Source organism: Metopolophium dirhodum, chromosome 7 (assembly GCF_019925205.1).
Source record: "Metopolophium dirhodum isolate CAU chromosome 7, ASM1992520v1, whole genome shotgun sequence".
NCBI classification, from domain to species: domain Eukaryota; kingdom Metazoa; phylum Arthropoda; class Insecta; order Hemiptera; family Aphididae; genus Metopolophium; species Metopolophium dirhodum.
In genome coordinates, this window is record NC_083566.1 from 10,609,234 (window position 1) to 10,631,838 (window position 22,605).

Below are 22,605 nucleotides of genomic sequence, written 5' to 3' on the forward strand. Positions count from 1 at the left end.
TCATGATTCGTGATTAATAATATGCTATGGCCAAAGACGGATAGACCTAGAGAGTAGAGAGCCTGAGAGAACAGAGAACAATATAATATAGGAATATATATATGCTCTCTACAATAGTATAATGTATATTATATGGTATACGACATACGTCCGTTGTACTCCGTACTGACAGTACTCCGTGCCTATAACATATTCTCACTTCTTATAAAGTGTTCTATACATTTATTTTGTCATGTTATATAATCTATAATCACGGTATTATAATCGACGTTAGGTCTATTCTAACTTCTTGATGTTCAGTGACATTGTAACCATAATTTAGATGGGTTGCTACTGTTATCTGAGACTGTGTTACAACTCTACAATAATATATAGTAATAATAATTAAGTATTATACTAGTTACTAATAACTAATAAGTAATATTATTTAATATAATAATATTTATTATAATTATTAGGTAGGTATCTTGAATCTTGGCGGATTGGTAGAATGTACCTACCTTCATTAATCTACCTTTTCTAAAATCTACTTTTAAGTCATTTACGTGTGATAATTAAAAGAAGAAACAGAAAAAACGCTCTGCTGTAAGCTGTTCAGTTGTAGGTTTCGAGTGTATCTCGTCATTGAGTAGGTACCTAAATCCTAGCCCCTTGGTGGCTAGGTCACTATAATGACTATGAGTAGTGAACATTGACCAATGGGTCTGGGACCTGATACATTTTAAATCATTGTATACGAAAATCGATTCTGAGCTGAAACAACTTGTAGCCTGCACTATTTCAGTATTTCTAAGGATATTTTATAATTTATTCATTAAATATAGTAAATAGTAAATACTAATAGTAATTTATTTTTATATTAGTTGGTAATTTAGTACCTATTTAGGTACTTAACGGCAAAAATATCGCATAATATTATAAATTATAATATATTGCTAATAAATAATAATATTGTCTAATAATTACTATAATATTAAATCACTCATTATTGTTAATAACCTATTAGTCATTACCTCGTACCGTAGAACTGCGTTAATAGGTTCGTTGTATAAATAGCTTAAAACTAATATAAATCAGTGGTTCTTAACCTTTTTATATTCATTCCACCCCTGGGTGTTGTATAAAAATCCCTGAGCACCCTACGTGAACGTGGCAACCTATGTATAAACTACCTATATGGGCTATATGATACATGTGTATAAGATTTTAAGAATGGTTTATATTTTTATTTTTATACGCTCCTATACTATATTGTTACAATGACGTTTGAAAAATAATAAAAATCCTTTGTCACAGTTTTTTTTTTTATAAGCATTTAAGCCTTAAGGTCATCTTTACAAAATACTGAAAATTCACGAAAATTAGCAAATTATTTTGAGTTGAGAAGTAATAAAAATTTTTCTTTTAAATCTAAGATTTAATAATATAAGACAAGATTCCTCATAAGTTTGTCTACCTTTATCAAAAAAAAATTCTACAAGCAAATCAAATTCCTTTTTTATGAGCGTTTGAACTTTTGAAGTTTATATTTTTATAAGGTTGGATATTCACTCGATTACTCATTTAGTGATTTTGTTATTTTGTTGTTATTCAAAAACTAATAACTGTAGATACATTAAAATGTCACTGTTTATATTCTCATTTTATATACACCATACAATTTTGAAAATATTTTTACTCTTTTTGAGCTGTTTACGGGCATTGTCAATTTTCAATTTTTTTTTGTTTTTTTTTTCTAGAATAGTCAATAAAATATTATGTATTGTGTAAAAATGCGAGAAATTTTAATACAAGGCTCCTGATATATTATTACAATAGCAGTGGAAAAATATTAAAAATACTTATGCACAATTTTCTTTATATAAGCATTTAAAGTTTGAACTTTAACAACATTTATCAAATTTAAAATTTAATAATTATTTTGCAGTTAAAAATTTATAAAATATTCAACTTTTATATCTAAGGGTTGAACATTTAAAACAAGGACACAAGGTTCCACGTATAAATAGGTTATATATAAATTACTTTATTCACAATAATATCATCAAATATACTTAGTAATACATCAATATTTCATAGGCTGACTGATCTTCTTCACTCAGAATCGTTTATCGTACACAATGATATTATATTATTAAATTCAAATTTGACACCATTCATTACAGTGACTAACTAGTGCAGCAGAGCGACACTCACTTGCCCACCTTTTTAATATCAATATTATTTTAATTTTGAACTGCTATTATAACAATATGTCACTATGTCAGGAGCCTTGTCTCAAGCTTTTCGACGCAATAAATAAAATTTTATTGATATTTATTGAAAAAAAAAAAAACTTAAAAAATTGAAAATTAGAGTTGTTTCTAAACAGTTTAAAATGAGTTAAATGATGGTGTAAATTGCAAGTATCTACAGTTATTCGTTTTTGAATTACAACAAAATAAGAAAATCGCTACCTGTGAAATTCAGTGATTATCCAATGTTGTAAAAATTTGAACTTCAAACGCTAATAATAATTTAATTTTACTTTTCGGGAGATATTTTTTTTTGAAAAAGATAGATTAACTTATGTGGAATTTTGAATTTAATTTTTTAATTTAATACTTAAAAAGAACATTTTTATGAATTTCTAACAAAAAATAATTTGCGTAATTTTTACGTATTTCGTCTAAGTTTTAATTTTAAATGCATATAAAAAAAACTCGTGTCTATACTCCGTCCGGAATAAGAACGTACCCAGGCGGCGAACCAAAACAGGTTCGCCGTGCGCAAATCGGGCTTAGTGCATAAGAGCCAATTTATTTGTACATTTTTCAGGTATTTTTAGGGTATTAAATAACCTTATATTAATATATTATACTAAACTCTGTCCCACGAGTGAAAGGGACTGTGCGGCGACCAAAAATCGTCTCTTTTTTGTGCATTTCCACCACTTAACCGTTCCGAGCAGCACCGATCGTTCACCGTCTTTAACAGCGTGATTTAGTGCTACATTCATCGCCGAAATAGTGATGGAAATCGGGCCTCGGAAGGAGCTGAAAAGACAAAGTATTGACAAAATTAAAGTTAGTTAACGTTTTCAGATTTGAATTCTAAAAAAAAATTTGAACTCACTAGAAAATTGTCTATAGATCCTACGAAGCACTTTGTATAAACTAAATTTTATATTATTGTGAACTATAATTGAAAACTTGAAAATATCAACTATTTAGAATCATAATTAATATTAAGAACGGAAAATGTTTCGTGCGATCTACAGACATTTTTCTGCTGAATTTAAATATTTTTTTAGAATCAAAATTAGATAACGTTAACTAACTTTAATTTTGTCAAAACAAATGTATGTTTTTGTACAATTCGTGTAGTGAAATGTATACGGTAATTGATATTATTGACATGTTCATGCGCGTACGAGAGAGGATACCCGCATTTAATTTCACTCGACTAATAATCATTAACAACTAACACATAGAGCCCGGGCAGCTATGACAAGATTAGAAATTGCCTAAATTGTGCCCCTTAAATAATGACCGTAGCGAGCCAGCGAGGACCCTTAACGGTCCCCTTCTCTTGTGGGACATAGTATAGTATAATAATATATTAATATAAGGTTATTTATATACCTATTTCAAATATATTGAAATAATATATTGTTCAATATTTATTTTTAATTTTTCAACAATTCTACATTACAAAAAATATAAATAATAGGAGGTACCTTTGAAATATATTTTATTTTTTTATTATCCCCCCTCCACCCCAAAAAATGTTAGAAATCCGCTACTGGTTAGGGTATGGTATATAGGTACTCATTATCATTTAAGTTTACGTTTACAAGTTTTATGGTCATACTTGATAGAAACTAGACAAAAATATATACATATTTACAGTATAAATTGTATTAAATATTAATTGCAACTTTTATTCAAAGAATTATGTGTATAATACTCTTTGGTTAGGATTTTAGTAGTTCATTAGAATATTGGTATATAATTAGTATAAACATTAACAATTAACATTAATTTTGCAATAACATTTAAAAGTTACTTTGAATTTTAAAGTTATCTAAATAATACTGTCTTGTAAAAGGTACCAATCAAAATTGACTTAATCCACACCTCCAAAATTTGTATGACATTTTATAAACCACTCATAATTATAATGTTCTCAATAAAATAAATAATGTTAAGATTTGAATATGCAAAAATGCTTACAGTATTTGTGCAAGTTATATATTTTATACTTGAATGAGTTTACTAGGATATTGTCTTAACTCTCAAGTATGTTTATATGTGATTTGCAAAATTATAAAAAATGTATTCAAGCATAATAACTGTTTTTAATCATGGTAACAAAATTGAAAATTATCATGCATATTTTTGTTTCTAAAATAAATAATACATTAAAAATAAATTGTTTGATAGTTGTACATAGTATTTTATAATTATAGTTTAAAGCATACTTTTTAAATAGTGCGAACAGCTTTTCAAAAATATTAAGTTAATATTTTAATAATTGTTATTAGTGCTTCTTAAATAAATTGAAGACAAATTACTTAGTTTGATTTTTACTAGATGGATAATAGTAATTACTGTTTTATATCATTAAGTTGTAAATATAATATTTGTATGCATCACATTTACACAAATTTAAATAAATTTGACTGCCAACACAATATAAACAGAATATACTATACAAACAGTCCATAAATAGATAACAATAGAACTATAATACACAATTAACAAATATAATAATAATAATAATAAAAATTATAATAATGGAAAATACATAATTGCATTACATAAAGCGCTTTAATCAAGATTACCTGTATAACTGAGCTCTGTAAGTTGTTTTATTACAAATAATTATTATACCATATAAATAAGTAGTCATAGGTATAGCCACGTTATAATACTGTTTCTTAACTATTTCTTAAAATATAGATTCTGCTGATCTTGATAAATGAATTGGATGTGATGGACTACGAGCTAAACGTTTCCGTGGCAAACGTTCAAGTGTCTTAAGCATTTGAGCAAAATCTGGTCTTTTTTCAGGGTTAAATGACCAACAAGTCATCAATATATCCTACAATTTATATTTTATTAATAAATATTGTAAATAATAATTTTAGTATCTAATCTTTACTTTGACATCACCAGATGCTTCTAAATTGGCTAATCTTTGTTTCATACCACGCCCAATGTTCCAAATAATAACTTCTGGACTGGCTGATTTGAATGGCCATTCACCACATAATAACTCATACCAAACGGTTCTATTAAATAAGCATAATTGATGATACAAGTAAATGTAATGCAAATAATATATGATATTTAAATTATATATTTATTTTACAAAAACAGTTTTACTAATGAGTATTAGCTAAATCTGTTAATATTCATTTGATACAAGTATGTAGAATTACTATTTAACTTTAGATAATATAATTTCTTGTTTTCTTTATTGAAAGTTTAATAAATTAGTAATTACCCAAAAGCATAAACATCTGATGCTTTACTAAATGGTAAATCTTCTTCCTCGGGTCTTTGGTGAACACGCAAATTACGAACTAGTTCTGGTGCCAAATAACATAGCCAGCCTGGTGGCACAATGAGACCATCTTGGGTCCTATAACAATGTAATTAGTAGACATTTTTTTCATTTTTAATTATTTATAATTACCGGTTACGAAAACATAATCTAGTAACACTGAATAAACCAAAATCTGTAATTATGACTTTCCCATTTTCCAAGAATATATTTTTACTTCTAAGATCTTTATGTATAATACCTTTCGCATGTAAATATCCCATACCCTATAGAAAAAAATAATGTTTTGTTAGTTTGAATAAAGGAGTTAACTATATAAAAAAAAGCTTGCCTGTGATATTTGTTGAGCAACCATTGTGGTGCGACTCATATTAAATTTATCTTTGAGCACATGTATATGTCTGTACAATGTCATACCATTTGCAAGACTTGTTACAATTGCTAATCGAGGAAGCTTCATACAGGCACCCATAAATAAAATAAGATTTTCATGACGAGTTTTACGAAAGGTAGCCACCTAAAACCGTTTCTGTGTTACTTCAATCGAATATAAAATATGTTTCAAGTACTTACTTCAGCTTTGAATGCTTCTAATGTTTTTTCATAATCTAAGTAGTCCATATTTATTACTTTGATAGCAACTGGTCCGTGCCAATTTCCACTATATACAGTACCAAAATGGCCTTCTCCTAATTTGTCACACATGTTTAATTCGTCCCAAGGTATGTCCCATTCTTGAAGAGATAGCTAAAATATTTTACAATTTTTAAACAACATTCACAAACAATTTTTAATTCTCTTTTATTAAACTATTAAATATGAAATAAAAATACATAAATTATTTCTAACAAAATTCTTTAAGCATAAATCAAAGTTAAGGAGTATGCAATTTTTTTTATTAAAATATTATAATTTTTAATCTTTAATGAATTATAAACAAAAGATGATAAATATTATTTTTAATTATTCTGTTTTTTATTTATACAAGTTAAATGAACAGCTGAAAAAATACTCAATTAGCAAGTTTATAAAAGAAAATAATAATAATATTTGAAAATAATTAACTTACGCTATTTTGTCTCGGCCAACCTCTTGTTTCCATTTCATCGGTATCCCAATTTTGAGCTTCGGAAGAATCCATTCTAATTGATGTTTGTTCTGAATCTGTACTCCCACACCTTGATTCAATAAATCTACATTGATTTTTCTAAAATAAATAATTATAACAATGTTTATTAATTACTGTTAAAATAAATTAAACTATTAATAAAAATATACAACACAAGATTTATAAGTACCTGTAATTCTTGTGAATATATAGGGGTGTCGGGATAGTTGAATTGTTCATGAGTAATAGCTGGTGTTGGTAAAGAAGAAATATGTGTTTGTCTGGTATTGACTAGAGCAGGACTTGAAGGTGTTGAACTATTTGTACTAGATGGGGCAGAACTAGATTCAGCTCCACCACTTTTAGACTAAACAAAATCAGAAACAAAATATGTACATTTAAACATTGGCAGATTGATCTTTATTATATTTTTTTTATATATAATTGTCCAAATTTAATTAATATATACAAATATATACACATTAATTCTACTTACAGAAACTGGTATTGAATTGATAGATGGTATTCTAGTTTTTCTCTTTGATAATAATGAAGAAGAAGTCTTGTGTGAAGTAGGGCGATTAAAATTAGGAGAAAGATTAGCTGATGAACTTATTAGCTCTGTATAACAAAAAAAGATTGTATGACACATAAGTTTATTTAGCATAATATAATTTACCATCAAGAGTTGAGTCATTATCATCTGTTGCAGCATTCTTCGTACAATGTAATGGAACTTTTGATAAACAGCCCTTATGATATCGAAATTTACAAATTTTACACTTAACACCTACAAAATTGATTTGTAAATTATGTACAAATTAAAATAAATTTGATTCATAATTTTAAAAAAACATACCCACAAATACTCGTACAGAACATTGTTCACAATAACCAAGCATAGGTAGTAAATTTGAAAAATTGTGACCAGTTTTAACACAAATATCAGGAACTAAAGGTTTTGGAGATTGTGGCGTTGTTAATCCATTAGAAAAAACTACATCAGGATTTAAATTCCGTCGACTTTTTGGTGATGTTAATTTAGAAATAGGACTATCACTGGTTCCTGTTAATAAAATATTGTCAGTTAAATATTAATTATATATTACATTCAGCATTTGTAAATAAGGAAAGTTAAATCTTTTTAATATTTTAATATACATATTATACAATACAACTAAAAGTAATAACTACTTGTATAATATAATACCTAAAATTATCATATAAACAATAAATAATTTAATTAAAAAGTCAGTCTAAACAGGTGAAAATTGAATGAAATCAAAATACAAATATTTAAATAATATTTTTACATACTTCTATATAACTAACCTAAAATATTACACTTTTTTAGTTGAATCATTGACATAGTGCATTTAAAATTGTCAGTACTACCTTATGAAAAAGGAAAGAAGTTAATGAGATAATAGAAAAAAAAGATATTATTAAAATGAATGGTTTATTTTTATACAAAATCCTAATAATAAACTTTTATATTTAAATAATCATTTAAGAAATTTAAAACAAAATCAGAATTCAAGTTTGAAAGTTAGATTAGTTCACCTGAAAAGTTGTAAGAATACCCTGTGCTACTTTCCATTTTCTGGGGAGGCAGTATGTAAAAAATGACGATTTAAAATTACTAAGAACCAATAATCATTTCTGATTTGAATGATTTAAAAGTTTTCAAATATTTTAGGACCGTAGTAACAGTTTATAGTGAAATTCAAGGTACTAGTCAAAAGTAGTCATTATAACAGATTATCCTTTAAAAATGATGATATAAAATGTAAAAACTTGATTTTATATTTATATGTCCATAATATTGTATAACAGTAAATATGTCATATTTTTATCACTAAATCGTTACTTCAATAAAGAAAATAAATAAATAAAAAAAATAGATTTATTATTTAAAAAAAAATTTACTTTGTGTTAAAAAAATCTGTTATTTTAGTGTTTGTATAAAAATTATGCAGTATTTTGTTTTTAGTATTTAGTATTATTGGTTCTTATATTACCTACAATAAAATTTTAATACAGTCATTATAGATAAAATGATCTATCATTATAGATATTTTACCAATATAACCGTTATAACATCCGAATAGTCATTATACAGATGTCTTAATAATCGATACAAATTAGAACATACAATATAGGAGTTTTACGGGACCTTTAATCTAAGGTCATTATACCCAAAATATCACTACAATCGGTGCCATTATAAATGGTATATACTGTAGTAATCTAAACCCAAATTATATAAAATATTTAAAAAAAATTGAAAAAAAATTATAAATCTAATGTTGTGATTGATATTAATAGATATCCCTAATGATAACAAAAAATCAAATATAAGTTAAGAAAACAAAAGTGTGAACTTTCATATTTATGTACCATTGCAATTACAATTTAATACTATTGTAATAATTTGTAATACATAATATATATTTAATAATACATAATTTACTTACTATGATTATGATTAAATAAAGTAGGGGTTAAAGGTGGAGTGTAATGATTTAAATGAGCATTTCTAGGGCGACATGATGAGGAAGGAGAATGACCTTGGACAGACGATGGAGAATGTCCAGCTTGTTCACAACGAACTTCATATTGTCGATACCAAGAATCCCAATATAATGTAATTTTACATTTTTCTCGGGTTCTACTTCCAACCCTTATAGTTTCTAAAATGAAAAAAAATAAAAAAAATCATTTGAAATTGGATATCATATATCAACTTTGATATTTATGGCCACTGAAGATTGAATTTTGAGTTGCAATGTCAGACTAAATATTCATTATTTCCAGCAAGAGGTAACTTATGCATAGTATTCCTTCTATAAATAAAATCTGATGCTAAGTTTTCACAGTTGTTGGTACTGTTAATCACAACTATGCCAGTTATAACTATTTAATGGCAAACATATTTAAATAAGGCAGACAATTGTTACAAAATATACATCATACAGTCAGAGCCCTACTTAGGTATTTTGAAGCCCAGGGCTAATATTTTTGAGGTGTCTCTTAACTTAACTTATAAATTTAGTTTTTTTTGCAGTATCGTTTTTTTATATTCAAAGTATTTTTCAAGATTATAAATAAATTGTGTATGACTGTAATTAAAGTAATAATATAAAGTAATAAGTATGTCGGGTTCCGGGGTTGCAGTAGGGCTTTTACATAAAATATTATAATTTATTGAGATTTGCTGATTATAATATGAACAGTAATTTTAAGTTAATAAGCAACAAAAGGGGCGAAGATGGTCAGTACTAACTGCTAAGGTCTAATTTTAAATGTTTTCAGCTAAAGAACAAAATCTTTAAGATTAATCTTATCAGTTTTTGGAAATTAGCTAGTAAGGTAAATTCATTTATGATCTAAGATTTTTTTAACAGTTTTCTTAGATATCTATTGACAGATCTAAAGGGATCAAATAAGTGAAGTTAGGTAAGCTTTCCCCTGAAAATATTGAAATAAATAAAATAGTTATTTAAATATAACAGTTGGATTAGGTGTTTCAATCACCATTCCAAAACTTAGAAACACAAATTAAAAAATATTTTTTAACTAATTAATGATTTTGGATATTTTAAAATCAAATAAACTCTACTTTAGCCCTTAGGCAATTTTTTGCGCTCGATAATTGTAACATTAAATAACTAAATCCTTCTAAATAAAAAATTATTTAAAGATTGCATGTCAAGTAATATTTAGAAATTTTGCTCCCAATAACAGTTAATATTTGTAGATTAAACAATTAGCAATGTAACACCAAATGTAAAAACTTAATTAAATCTAACAAAAATAATTCTGTATAAGGACAAATTGAGGTTGTGAAACACAATGGACTAAATTACAATATACTTATTATGTATATTAATTATGATTTTTTTGTTTCTATAACTTATAAATTATTATATAGTTTTCTTATAAACTAATTCTATAGTTAAATTCCTTAAAATATCAATAAATCTTTTTTTTATTGAAACAATATCTGTATTTCAAACACAATAGGAAAGTAAATATCATAATATACATACATAATAATAAATAATATTTAGAAAAATACATGGCGAGGGAAACCTATCTATTAATAGAACCCAAAAGTCAATCTTTATTTAATAATTAATATGATATCTTTTATAAACTATTTGACAAATCAATGAAATAGTATTGTATTTTAACAGGTATAAAGTATAATTTTTGCAGATGCAAAAGCATATCTTTGCACCTGCTACATAATACCAGGGAGTGCAAGTGGACCGTGGTACACCCCGTTATTACGCCACTGAATATTCATCAATGATTATTTACATTTTAATAATGGTACAAAAACACAAAAATGTAATTCAAGTAATACCTAAAAAACTAGTATAACCTAAATCATAATATATCTTTGCATTAGTTTATTAGTTTGGATGGTGATAATGTTTATTGTATATGCAACATGAGAGGTAGATGAAAAAACAGGCTGTATTTTAGCCAAAATTAAAATAATAAAATACTATGTATAGTATTCTCGAACATTTGTATTAACATCAGAAAAATATACACTAAAAATCCTTATGAGAATTAAAAATGTAATTTTAACTAAATTTACCTGAAAATTCAATTTTTTAAATTTATTTATTTTTTGTCATCTAAAAAAATTTTTAACCGATCATCAAAGTAAATATGCCTTATAACCTAAAAGGAAATTTTTTTCAAAGCCAAATAATATATTTTCTAAACTACATTGATCCCTCATACAATAAGTAAAATATAGTCACAAAATATTAATTTTTAGGTACATTTCAAATGTAAAATAAATAAAATAATATAACTAAACCAAAAAAATTTTTTTTGTTTGAAATGTGATTAATATTATTATGATTAAACATAATACATACCACTATATTTTTTCAAATTGTAAGATGCTCTAGTTAATCGTCTAAGTTCTTCATCTTTAAGAGAGTATTCTGGAAGAATCGATTTTAATTCATTCTCAGACTTTAACAATAATGCTTCAATAGAGCTGATATTTTCACATATTCTCTAAAAAATAATAATTATAAGTACATAAATTGGTAATTATTTTTCATCATTAATAGTGAGTTTTATCCATACTTGTACAGAAAGTGTACTAAGTCCTACAACTTCCAGCCATTGATTTATTGATGGTGAGTTTCTAAGTTTTTGACAATCAAACCGCCCCGGATTTTTATGCCTATTATTCAACTGCACTGAAAACAACTTCACTAGTTTACCCTAGAGGAAGATTGAGAATGTATGTATAGACAAAATACATATTAAAAATAAAAAGGGTTCAACAACTGCTTACTTCTAGAGTTCTAATTTCATGTTGAGTAAGTTCTGCGCGAGTCTCGCAAAGATTCCTCAAGCTGATCAACATTTGTGATGAAATGTCGATGACTTTTTGTATCACTTCAGGTTCATCGCACATCAACTGCCTATCAAACTCCTCTTCCGCCATTCCATCATACGGTTATTGCACAATATACATCCTGGGCTCTACGTGAATTTCCTTTACTCAACGTCAAGTCGTAATTTGCTAAGAAGTAAGAACACAAAAAATGTACACAAGACTACAAGAGAAGAGCTGGATCGCTATCACGGAAACAGGTCAGAAAAGTCAGATAAAACATTTTTTTTTTCGGTATCTTCATCATAATTCAAGGACATTTCATTATTTAGGTTACCGCGGTTATAAACCAAACTCATTCGTCATTATTATTATTATTATTATTATTATTATTACTATTATTATTATTATTTTATTATTATTATTATTATTATTATTATTATTATTATTATTATTATTATTATTATTATTTACTTTTATAATTGTTACTATATTTATTTATTTATTATTATAAATTATCATTTTTATAAGTATTATTATTATTATTATTATTATTTATTATTATTTCTATTATTTGCTATTATTATTAAATTATAATTTATAATATTACATATTAATAGGTATATTAATTATTATGAAAACCACAGGCTATAGGCGAACGTATACGAAATTTCGAAGCACAAATTATAGGTACCTAATATTTTTCAATAATCTATAGGTCGATTATCATATTATAATAGTTTATATGTAGGTATGAAAGCATGTAAGTACCTGCAACCTGCATTGAAACATCAAAAATCAAAACTTCAACTTTGGTCTTAGAAGTTAATAATTTAAGATATAGGTATAATGCTATAAACATCAAAATATTTCTAGTTTAATCAAAACCACGGCTTTAGATTAGTCTATATAGTCTACGTGCAACCATTCTATCTAAAGCAGTGAATAAAACTACGGATAAAAATATTATATTTAAATGAGACATTATAATATTTATTATTTATAAAACATAATTAACTAATATACAGAGCCGTGCCGTGGGGGGGGCCTAGGGGGCATATGCCCCGGGCGCATGGTTTAAAGGGGCGCCAAACATTTTTATAATATTTTAAACTTTACATAAATAAAATATATGAGAAAGATTATTGTTTTACAATTATTTTGGACCATTACAAATTTTTTCTGAACAAATTTTTGACTATGTTTGAGGAGTAACAATTAGTCAACCAAACGTTTTATTCTTGTTATATTATTGGCTTTATAATAAATTATCGTATTCTTTATCTCAAAATCGACTGCACGTCGATCACGCGAAGTGCGATAAGCGTTAGTAAATAAAAACGATGATGATATTTTTCATTTTAAAAATGAAGATATTTCTGCAGATCAATTTTTAACATTGGAATACTACAAAGTTCTTGATAATATGATGGCTCAAATGAAATGGCGGTTTGAACAACTATCAAATATTGCTGATGATTTTCAATTCCTTTCTGCTCATTCACTATCTGTTACACCAGTTGAAAAATTGAAAAAATATGCAGCTGATTTAGCTATCAAATACAACGAAGATATTGACCAGGAAATAATTAACGAAATCGAATTTTTTAAATATCAAGTAAAAGCAATTTTGCCAGACTTAAACGCAACTGCTTTAAATATTTTAAACGCAATTAAAAAATATGAACTTGATTCAACTTGTCCAAACTTAATGACTGCATATAGATTGTTTCTTACCATGCCTGTTTCTTACCATGCTTCCGGGGAACGCTCTTTTAGTAAATTGAAACTAACTAAGACGTATTTACGGTCAACCATGTCGCAAAACAGATTAACCAATTCTGCAATATTATCAATTGAGCATGAAATAACAAAAGCATTGATTTTGAAGACGTCATTGAAGATTTTGCTTCAATAAAGTCCAGAAAAATTAAGTTTTAACTATATGATACTTATATATGATACGCTCTTATGATACGTTTGTAAATATAACATGTATATATAATATAATTTGTGATTTTTATCATTTTTAATTATTTAATACGGTATAAATTAATAAATTATACCTAAATATTTTGTTTAATAATTACTATTACAATTAACTTTAGTTTTTTGTCAAATTAATGTTCGAAATACGTTGTAAAAAAAAATTAAATTAAATTAAATAGGAATGAAACACATTATGATTAATGATAAATAAAATAGGGGGCGAATATTTTTAATTTTGCCCCGGGCGCCAAATCGTAACGGCACGGCTCTGCTAATATACATAAATAAGAAGAAATTAATGCTGACCTGCAAGAGCGTCATTACCCCCTGGAAATTCTTAGCTTGTACTTTAGTATCAATGTCACTATAATAATATATTATAATTTATGTATAAGTAATTTGTATCCTGTCACGGTGGGATTTTATCCTGCAGGCCCACTTGTCGTTGATGGTGCGAACTGCTATGGTGTCATGGTGATGGTATTGTGTTGGTTTTCGGGTGTGTTTACACCATGGGCGCAAAAGCCCCCCCCCCCCCCCCAAACGTTATCTAAATTATTCAATATTATTAAATTAGGGATTTAGCACCAAAAATCTCAAACGCTATTTGCACCTATGGACTTTACCCTTTAAAAATGTCGCGTTTGAAGGTTTTTTAGCTTCTATATAGCCTATTAAGGATGATGCGCTGATTCTACTTCTTGATTCGATCCATCTTTGTCAACACACTTTTCTAATTTTGATTCTGGTGCACATTTTTCAAGGTCTGATTTATGTCTATCCACCTCTGCGTTGATCGCCCCTAGGTATTTTCCCATTGATACTAAAAATCATTACATATTTTATTATACCAGTGGATCACCACTCTCCAGGCATGTCCCACCCATTCCAACCGTTTACCTCTTATAAAGGACTTGGTATTGGGCTTTGAGTATATTTAATAGACTTCCTCTATTGGTTCTTCTATATTCCCCATTTTCTATGATAGGGCCATAAACGAGTCTCTGTATTTTCCTTTCAAAATTCAGAAGCTTCGCATCCATAAGACAGAACTGGTCGTACGATAGCTTGAGTAAAGAGGGGATTTTGATTTTATAAATAACAACTTTGATTTAAATAGTTTTCCTAATGCGAAGTAACCTTTCTTAGCGGCAGTAATTCTTAGCTTTATTTCGTTATGCTTATGCATAATATTTGGATTTTTTATATTAGCTGTACAGGAACAGACTGTTGTCAACTACAGTTGTACGGATATCAAACACACACATTATATACGATACAAGATAATCTGTAATCTTCGTCTGTTTGTTTGAAACTTTGAAACGCGATTTACTATAGTATTATATAAATAATATTTTATACTATACATTTTTAACTATAACTTGGCCCCACAAATTAAACTTTATTGATATTCATAGCAAAAAAAACTTAATTTTATTTGTCCGTAAACAGCTCAAAACAGGTCAAAATATTTTAAAAATTGTATCAAGTATAGGAATTGATAAAATAAACATTTAGTGAAATTTTCATGTATCTACAGTTATTCTTCTTTGAATTAAAAAAAAAATCATAGATTTAAAAAGACAATTTTTTATGAACTTCTTACTCAAATTAATTTAAACATTTTGTTGTCAATATGGAAACTGAAAATGTCCGTAAACAGTTCAAAATAAGTCAAAATATTTGTGAAATCTTATGGTGTATAGAAAATGCTAATATAAACATTCCGTTAACATTTCATGTACCTACGGTCATTTGTTTTAGAGTTGCACGATTTTGTGTAAAAATTTCCGTTTTTCCTTAATTTTCTTTTGTTTTTCAGTTCGTTTTTGTAAATTACTGGGAATTATTTACTTTTGAACCCCTCAAAGTACCAACTAGATTCACTTTCCTATCAGAAAAGATACTGTTGAAGAAAATCTAAGCATTTTTCTGTCCTAAAAGGTGACAGACACAAAAAAAAACCAACTGAGATGAAAACACATTTTGTCTACATTTCGATGGAGGCCTGTGCTGCATAAATTATTTGATCTATTTTTGTAAGTAAAATTAATTCAAATTAAGTGATAAAAATTGTTTTACTTTTTAGAATTGTACTTGGTATGCACTATGTATAGACATTATTTGGAGAGCTAAAATAAAAATGTTTAGCCTCCTGAGATAGAAGACCACGTGTCTTTATTGTTTTCTGGGTTTTTTGTTACCAGGGAGTTGTAAGCCCACCCTTAATTGCGCTTTTGGTGTTATGCAATTTTGTAAGACAATAGTTTGAAATAGGGGACCCCAAAATCTGACTCGCACCCCCTTCTATCTCTAGTTGCGGCACTGAGAATGCATTACCTTTGCCTTGATAACGTTTTTTTATTCTTATTTTATTTTAATATAATTATTATTGTTTATACTGAAATCTATATTACGGTCCTTACAAAACATAAACTTTTGGTTACATCTCATATTCATATTTTAACCTCTATGTATGACGCTTAAAATAAATTAAAACAAATCGTTTCTTTCATGAAATATTGTTTTCGTAGAATAGTCTGGTTGTTGCATAGATCCTAGCCTGAATTACCTTTGCCGTGATGGCGCGTTCAATGAACGCAGAGGCGTGACAAAAAATAGTAAGTGTGGCTCGAGCGGGAAGGCAATTTCAGTCTTGGGCGATAGCTCACTTCCCGCCCTTGCCACACAATATACTATTACAATATGTAGTTGCTGTCTGGGCGCGAAGGTAAAATCAAATTTACTTGGCAAAACCCCGTGTTTAATACATTTGCTAACGTTACCATTTTACCAAGCACAAGTATGATTCTTAAATAATATTGATGGAATAACTTCAACCGCATTTTTCTAATATATTATATATTATATATATCTATGATGTAAAAATGTAAACAATTCATATAAATTTGAATTTCATATATATATGTTTTTGTAGCTTGTACGATTACACATTTATACACGTGCATATAAGTGTATATTTCATAAACATATTATTCAAGAAGCAAATTTGAGTGTAACGATACATGTATCGGTATAAAACAATCGTGCAAGAAAACACGTATATATTATTTGTATGGTGTATCGGATAGTATCGGGCTCAGACTTGCTGTGAACAATAACACAGTGTGAAAACATAGCTAGTGTTAACGGATTGTATAATTTAATTATTTACACAAAAATAAAAATAATATTTATGTGATATACACATATGCACATGTATAAACGCGTAATCGTACAAGCTATACAATCTAAAGAGAGTCATGGTTCAAAATAATGCATATATTTTCAAAAAAACCCAAAAAACATGAATAATCCTTAAACTACGCGGGTTAAAGTAGCAACCCTAGCGTACGCAGCGCAGCCTGTGGCCGTTTGATCTTGCGACTCCTTTCGGTACGTTTTTCATGTTGGCGGCCGTACGAGCTGGTACGAGCATAGAACAATAGTATGGTACGAGTTTGGTCTCCTTATGGCTTGTTCTAAACTTCATGATTTTAACATATGTTTGATAATCTGCTTTTTATCAAAGTTCGAAAGGTTACTGATGTTTGATAAGACATAAATCATAAAAATGTATTTTAGAGTTTAGACACTTTATATATTTATTAGTACTACAATTATACTTACGACCTGCCTTGTATCTACTTCGCTGTGTGCATTGTTAGCAATATTCAATAAATATAATTATATTTTACCGACCAATTCATTACGATTGTCGAAAATCGTGAATATATATTTTTTTAAAATGGCTGCACGAGAAGCCTCTAAATGTGCAACTAAAATAGTTCGACCATTATTATCATCTAATAAATCAGAAGCTAAAAAAAGAGTTTTAAATTTATATAAAACATATTACAGGCAAATCCCTTTGATGTGTAAGTAAACAATTTGAAATATATTTTAAACGTTTTTATACCAAGTAAATTTATTATTTTAGTGTTTGATCGCCATTTACCCGTTTCAAAAGAAGAATGTCAAATTAAGTTAAAAGAAGAATTCTTAAAAAATAAACACATAACTGATATTAGAGTCATTGATATGTTAGTTATTAAGGTATGTAAGAATATATAAATATTTCTATGACTAGGTATATCATTGTATGCTCAGATATATAATAGGGCACCTGGCGTCCATCGTCTGATCATATTGTCCAGAGCCGCTAGTCTTAAAAACGTTTGGTAGGAATAAATTTGTTGCTTTTGTTGAATAATTGAATCTCACTTTGTGCCAAAATTCAAGACATTAAATCATAATTTTTTTCATAACGCATTCTTTGGGGTTCTATAGTATTAAATAATAATTACAAAAACACAAAATGTCACAGATTTTAATTGGTGTTCAAAATACACACACCAATAGTCATAATAAAGTATTTTATATATTAAACTTTCTCAATTATGAAGGTAATACTGACTTAATAAACCCAGAGAAAGCTAAATGTGTTATGAAAAAGATAGCAAAATAAAATTATGATATTTCGCCACAAAGTTTTGCACAGATGTAATCCGATTCAACATTGAAAGAAAAAAATGTATTCCTAATGAAAAGGTGGTTCCGGATCTACTCAGTATGACCAAGCCGTGAGAGTGACACAATCATAAGTGGTCTTTCTTTTAAAACAAATCATAAAATGATAATTAATAAATTGTTAAAGATGTTAGGCTTTATTAACAGAAATACCAAAAAATTTAAAAATCCATTATGTTTAAAAACCTTATATTATACATCTTTAGTTAGATCATATCTAGATTTTAGCTCTGTAATTTGGTCCTGCAAATACTTGACAAACATAAATGATTTGGATAATGTTCAATATACATTTTTAAAAAGGATTTCATATTTGACAAATATTCTATTATCTAGGGACCCTCTCCATCTAACTCAAGATTATATTGACCTTGTTCCTCTTTCACTTAAATACAATTTAACCGTTATAATGTTTGGCTATGATCTTATTAATTATAATATTATTGTGTGTCCCGAGTTGTTGTCTGAAATCGGTTTTCGTATTCCATATCTAATTACACGTAATCCAGATTTATTTTTAGTTCCTCATTATAAAACGAATAGTAGTAGTACCAATTCTTTTCTGAATCGAGCTTTAATTTTAGCTAATAACATTTGTATATATTTAGACATATTTCTTTTCTCTCGCAACTGTTTTAAAACAGAATCTATGTTATTATTAAAAAATATTAATTAATTATCAGGGGAAAAAAATAAAAATGTTTATATTTTAAACAAAATATTATATAATTATTAATTATTATTTATTAGTCAGAATTATTTCTATTTTATTATAATTGATTTAATTAATTTTATTATTATTTTTTTTTTTTTTTTTACTACACTTAATTAGTATTTAATCTGAAATGTTTTCTTTATATAATTGTAAAAGGGTAGATACCCTCTGATATACAACATAAATAAACAAATAAATAAGTGTACCTATAAGTATTATTACATATTATTTTATAATATTTTTCATAATTCGTGAGATCAGATTAAACAATTTTCATATTGATATACCTATTTAAAATTCTAAATATTATTTAATACAAGAAATAATTATGGGAATAATCAATAAATCGGAAGAAGGCCACTCTTGTTTTCATGGTGATACAACTTATTTAGTCAACTAGTTAATAATTTCAGACTAGAAATTCTATATTCAAGATAAAAGTAAACTGTTGTTCTCATGCATGCAGACTAAGCAGCCAGACACTGTTGAGCTCTCAGGTTTTCTGAAAATCACTGCTATTAACCATAATTTCAGACATTATTGTGCATAAGCTTGTAGTGGAATGTGTTTGGGAGCAGGGATGCACGAATATTACTAGTTTTATCGGCTGAGCAGTTTAGTATTATCCTGAATAAATTATAATGTTACATAAATACAGATATAATTAATTATGTAGAATTGGTTAATACATAAAATATAAACTAATTGCTTACAGCTAAAGATTACAAGTCCACTTTTTTATTAGTCTCTTTATTTATTACTTTAATATCATCTTTGAATATATAACTATTTTTACAATTGTAATTTCCAGGGTCAGATGCTGTTGCAAGAAATTGTTACCAAATGGGCTCAGGACTGTCATATAATGACATTATTTAAAGATACTGTTGAGCCAAAGCCAAATGATTTTTTGTCAAAATTTGTTAACAATAATGACTCTCAATAGTTAAATTAATGAACACAGTTTCTCTATTTGTTATTAGTTGATACAATTAATTGCATATACCTAGATTAATAAAATGCAAATACGTTCTTTGTTGTAACATATAATATAAAAAGTAGATTCAAATTGAATACTGTTATTTTATTTAGTTTTGAATACTTTCATTAACTAAAAGTAAAATTACAATTTTTATATAAAGTACTAACAAATTTAGAGAAAAAAAGCCCAGAAAATTATATTCCCAAAAAAAATGGTAAAAAAAACTCCTCACCAACAAACACTAAACACTCAATTATTTTGCTCTATGTATTTCAAATTTCCAACTATTTAATGCATTTTCAAAATTATTGGTATTATTCAATAATTATGTAACACTGTTTTTAACATAATATATTGTCGTGCATTAAATGAATTTAATATAATTATTAATTTTTGTAATTTTATATCATTATATCATTATTGAATAACAATAGATAAGTACCTAAAGATTTTTATCCTTCAATCATAATACATATATATATATATATACAAGATATAACAGGAGTCAGGAAGACCTGACAAAAAAAAAAAAAAAATGATGCTACTTAAATGTATGCCAAAAACTATAAAAATTATATGAATGGTAAATAATTTAAGAATTAAACTCACGTTAGCAAATTCCCAAAAATAATATTTTGAAAAAAGTTAATACACTCCAAATTAATTTAATGAAGAAATAAATATTGATATTTTAAAAAATTGAAACTTCTTGACTTAGATAAATGTTATTACCACTAAAATTGTTCTTATACTTGGATTCAAAAAATTGGCTATTTTGAATTTATCCAAAAAAATGTAAATCAAATTTAAAATTCTTTATTTTCAGTATTTAAAAATTCAAAAATATTGATAAGAACAAAAGTATTCATTTGTCAGGTCTTCCTGTCATACCCTGTATGTATATATTTTTTAAATTTATTTTTAAGGCATCAACTGCAAAGTTATTAGCCAGTGTTACATTTATTTATTAAACTATTAAAGCAAATTGATCTATTGTCACATTTATAGGTAAGAATATTATCTAGAGCATCTAGTTGATTTTTAATTTTGAAACAAGTTAAACATTTTAGGAATCAACTCATGCAAGTGTGACGTTCCAAACTTCTAACATATTAACATAATAACATAGTTGTTTATTGTATTTTGCACATTTAAAGTTAAACAGAAATACAGGATATAATATAACATTTGTAGTGGGGTAAATTCAAATAGTATGGTTTTAATTTAAACATTTTTACTTGCTATCAAAGTATCAGACTGTTTTACAGTCATAGTTTAAACCTCGGTTATGCTTAACCCACTGATTTTACAGGTCGAATTTGGTGGTTTAGCCTTAGTTTAATTATTGTAATACGGGCACTAAGAGTTAGTATCAAATGTATGTCTTGTTAAAAAGTGGACTGTTTAGAGCGGCCATGTCTCTAAGGGGGTTAGTGGGAAGAGGCATTTGCCTCCCCCCATAACAATTTTGAATGTATACACTATACAATTACTCCATTGTCAACAAAATAATAATGATTTAATAAACATTTAATTTACTGTTGTGTAGATCGTAGAAAAAACTAAAAATCATATAGATAATAATTATTATCTACGGATAACCATTGCTATTATTTGCATTAACCGACGCCGGTTTGATCCCGGCTAGGGCGGCATTTTTTTTCGGGCAGTCACGGTGTCCTGTGAGAAAGTCTGCCATCCCCCAACCAGGCATGGTAAATAACTATGGGTGACCACTTAAAAATTCTGTCAAACACACGTGCAAAAACTCACCATTCCAAACCCTACAAACTTAGTAACATTTAGGGGGAGTGGGAGCATACCACGATTAAAGATACTAATTTTATTGGTCTATGGATATACAGGTCCTGTCATAGACGTATAAAGTATAAACTAATGGACGTCACCACAGAACATTTCACTCCGCCCTGCCATCAATTCTAGGTGATCATAATATAGCCATTTAACAGAGAGAAAGAACATAAAGTAGTGAAGGAGCCTGAAGGAGAAGGAACTGTATACATTTTACTACTTTGTTTCTTTTCTCGCCCACTCTAATCGTACCCCTGACTTCTCTCTTTAAGCGCTATCCATTAGTTTTTTAGCATGACAAAGTCAGTGGCCGGGACGCTACTAATTTTTGTAGCACGCTAATCATGATATAAAAATGTTTGTTTATATCATAATGCTAAAGCCGTTAAACTGTACGGCTACCAAATACTATAGCCACAGAATATATGAAATAGCATTCTATAGTATTTGTGGCTACTCATGTAAATTTGCTACTTCTGAAAACTTTCATTTAATCTCTGTGGTAGTTACAGATATATTATACTATTTATAAGGCTTCTTCAACG

At 27.4% G+C, this 22,605-nt stretch overlaps 3 protein-coding genes across 3 annotated transcripts; 2 read left to right on the top strand and 1 right to left on the bottom strand.

Annotated features, from left to right (window-relative positions):
* Positions 1 to 4,317: 4,317 nt before the first annotated feature.
* LOC132949429 (kinase suppressor of Ras 1) lies at positions 4,318 to 12,296 on the bottom strand. The gene is made up of 15 exons (XM_061020312.1): positions 11,991 to 12,296; positions 11,777 to 11,917; positions 11,560 to 11,704; positions 9,136 to 9,351; positions 7,518 to 7,724; positions 7,338 to 7,448; positions 7,155 to 7,279; positions 6,849 to 7,025; positions 6,620 to 6,757; positions 6,124 to 6,297; positions 5,882 to 6,067; positions 5,683 to 5,816; positions 5,491 to 5,628; positions 5,146 to 5,275; positions 4,318 to 5,085 (listed from the first exon to the last, which is right to left on the bottom strand). Exons 1-15 carry the CDS (start codon positions 12,141 to 12,143, stop codon positions 4,933 to 4,935), a joined length of 2,328 nt encoding a protein of 775 aa, XP_060876295.1. The 5' UTR covers positions 12,144 to 12,296; the 3' UTR covers positions 4,318 to 4,932.
* Positions 12,297 to 13,461: 1,165 nt separating this feature from the next.
* LOC132948380 (uncharacterized) lies at positions 13,462 to 13,950 on the top strand. The gene has a single exon (XM_061018813.1). It carries the CDS (start codon positions 13,462 to 13,464, stop codon positions 13,948 to 13,950), a length of 489 nt encoding a protein of 162 aa, XP_060874796.1.
* A 3,559-nt stretch (positions 13,951 to 17,509) lies between these two features.
* LOC132948537 (NADH dehydrogenase [ubiquinone] 1 alpha subcomplex subunit 6) lies at positions 17,510 to 20,638 on the top strand. The gene is made up of 3 exons (XM_061019044.1): positions 17,510 to 17,899; positions 17,962 to 18,077; positions 20,078 to 20,638. Exons 1-3 carry the CDS (start codon positions 17,770 to 17,772, stop codon positions 20,210 to 20,212), a joined length of 381 nt encoding a protein of 126 aa, XP_060875027.1. The 5' UTR covers positions 17,510 to 17,769; the 3' UTR covers positions 20,213 to 20,638.
* The last annotated feature ends 1,967 nt before the right edge of the window (positions 20,639 to 22,605 follow it).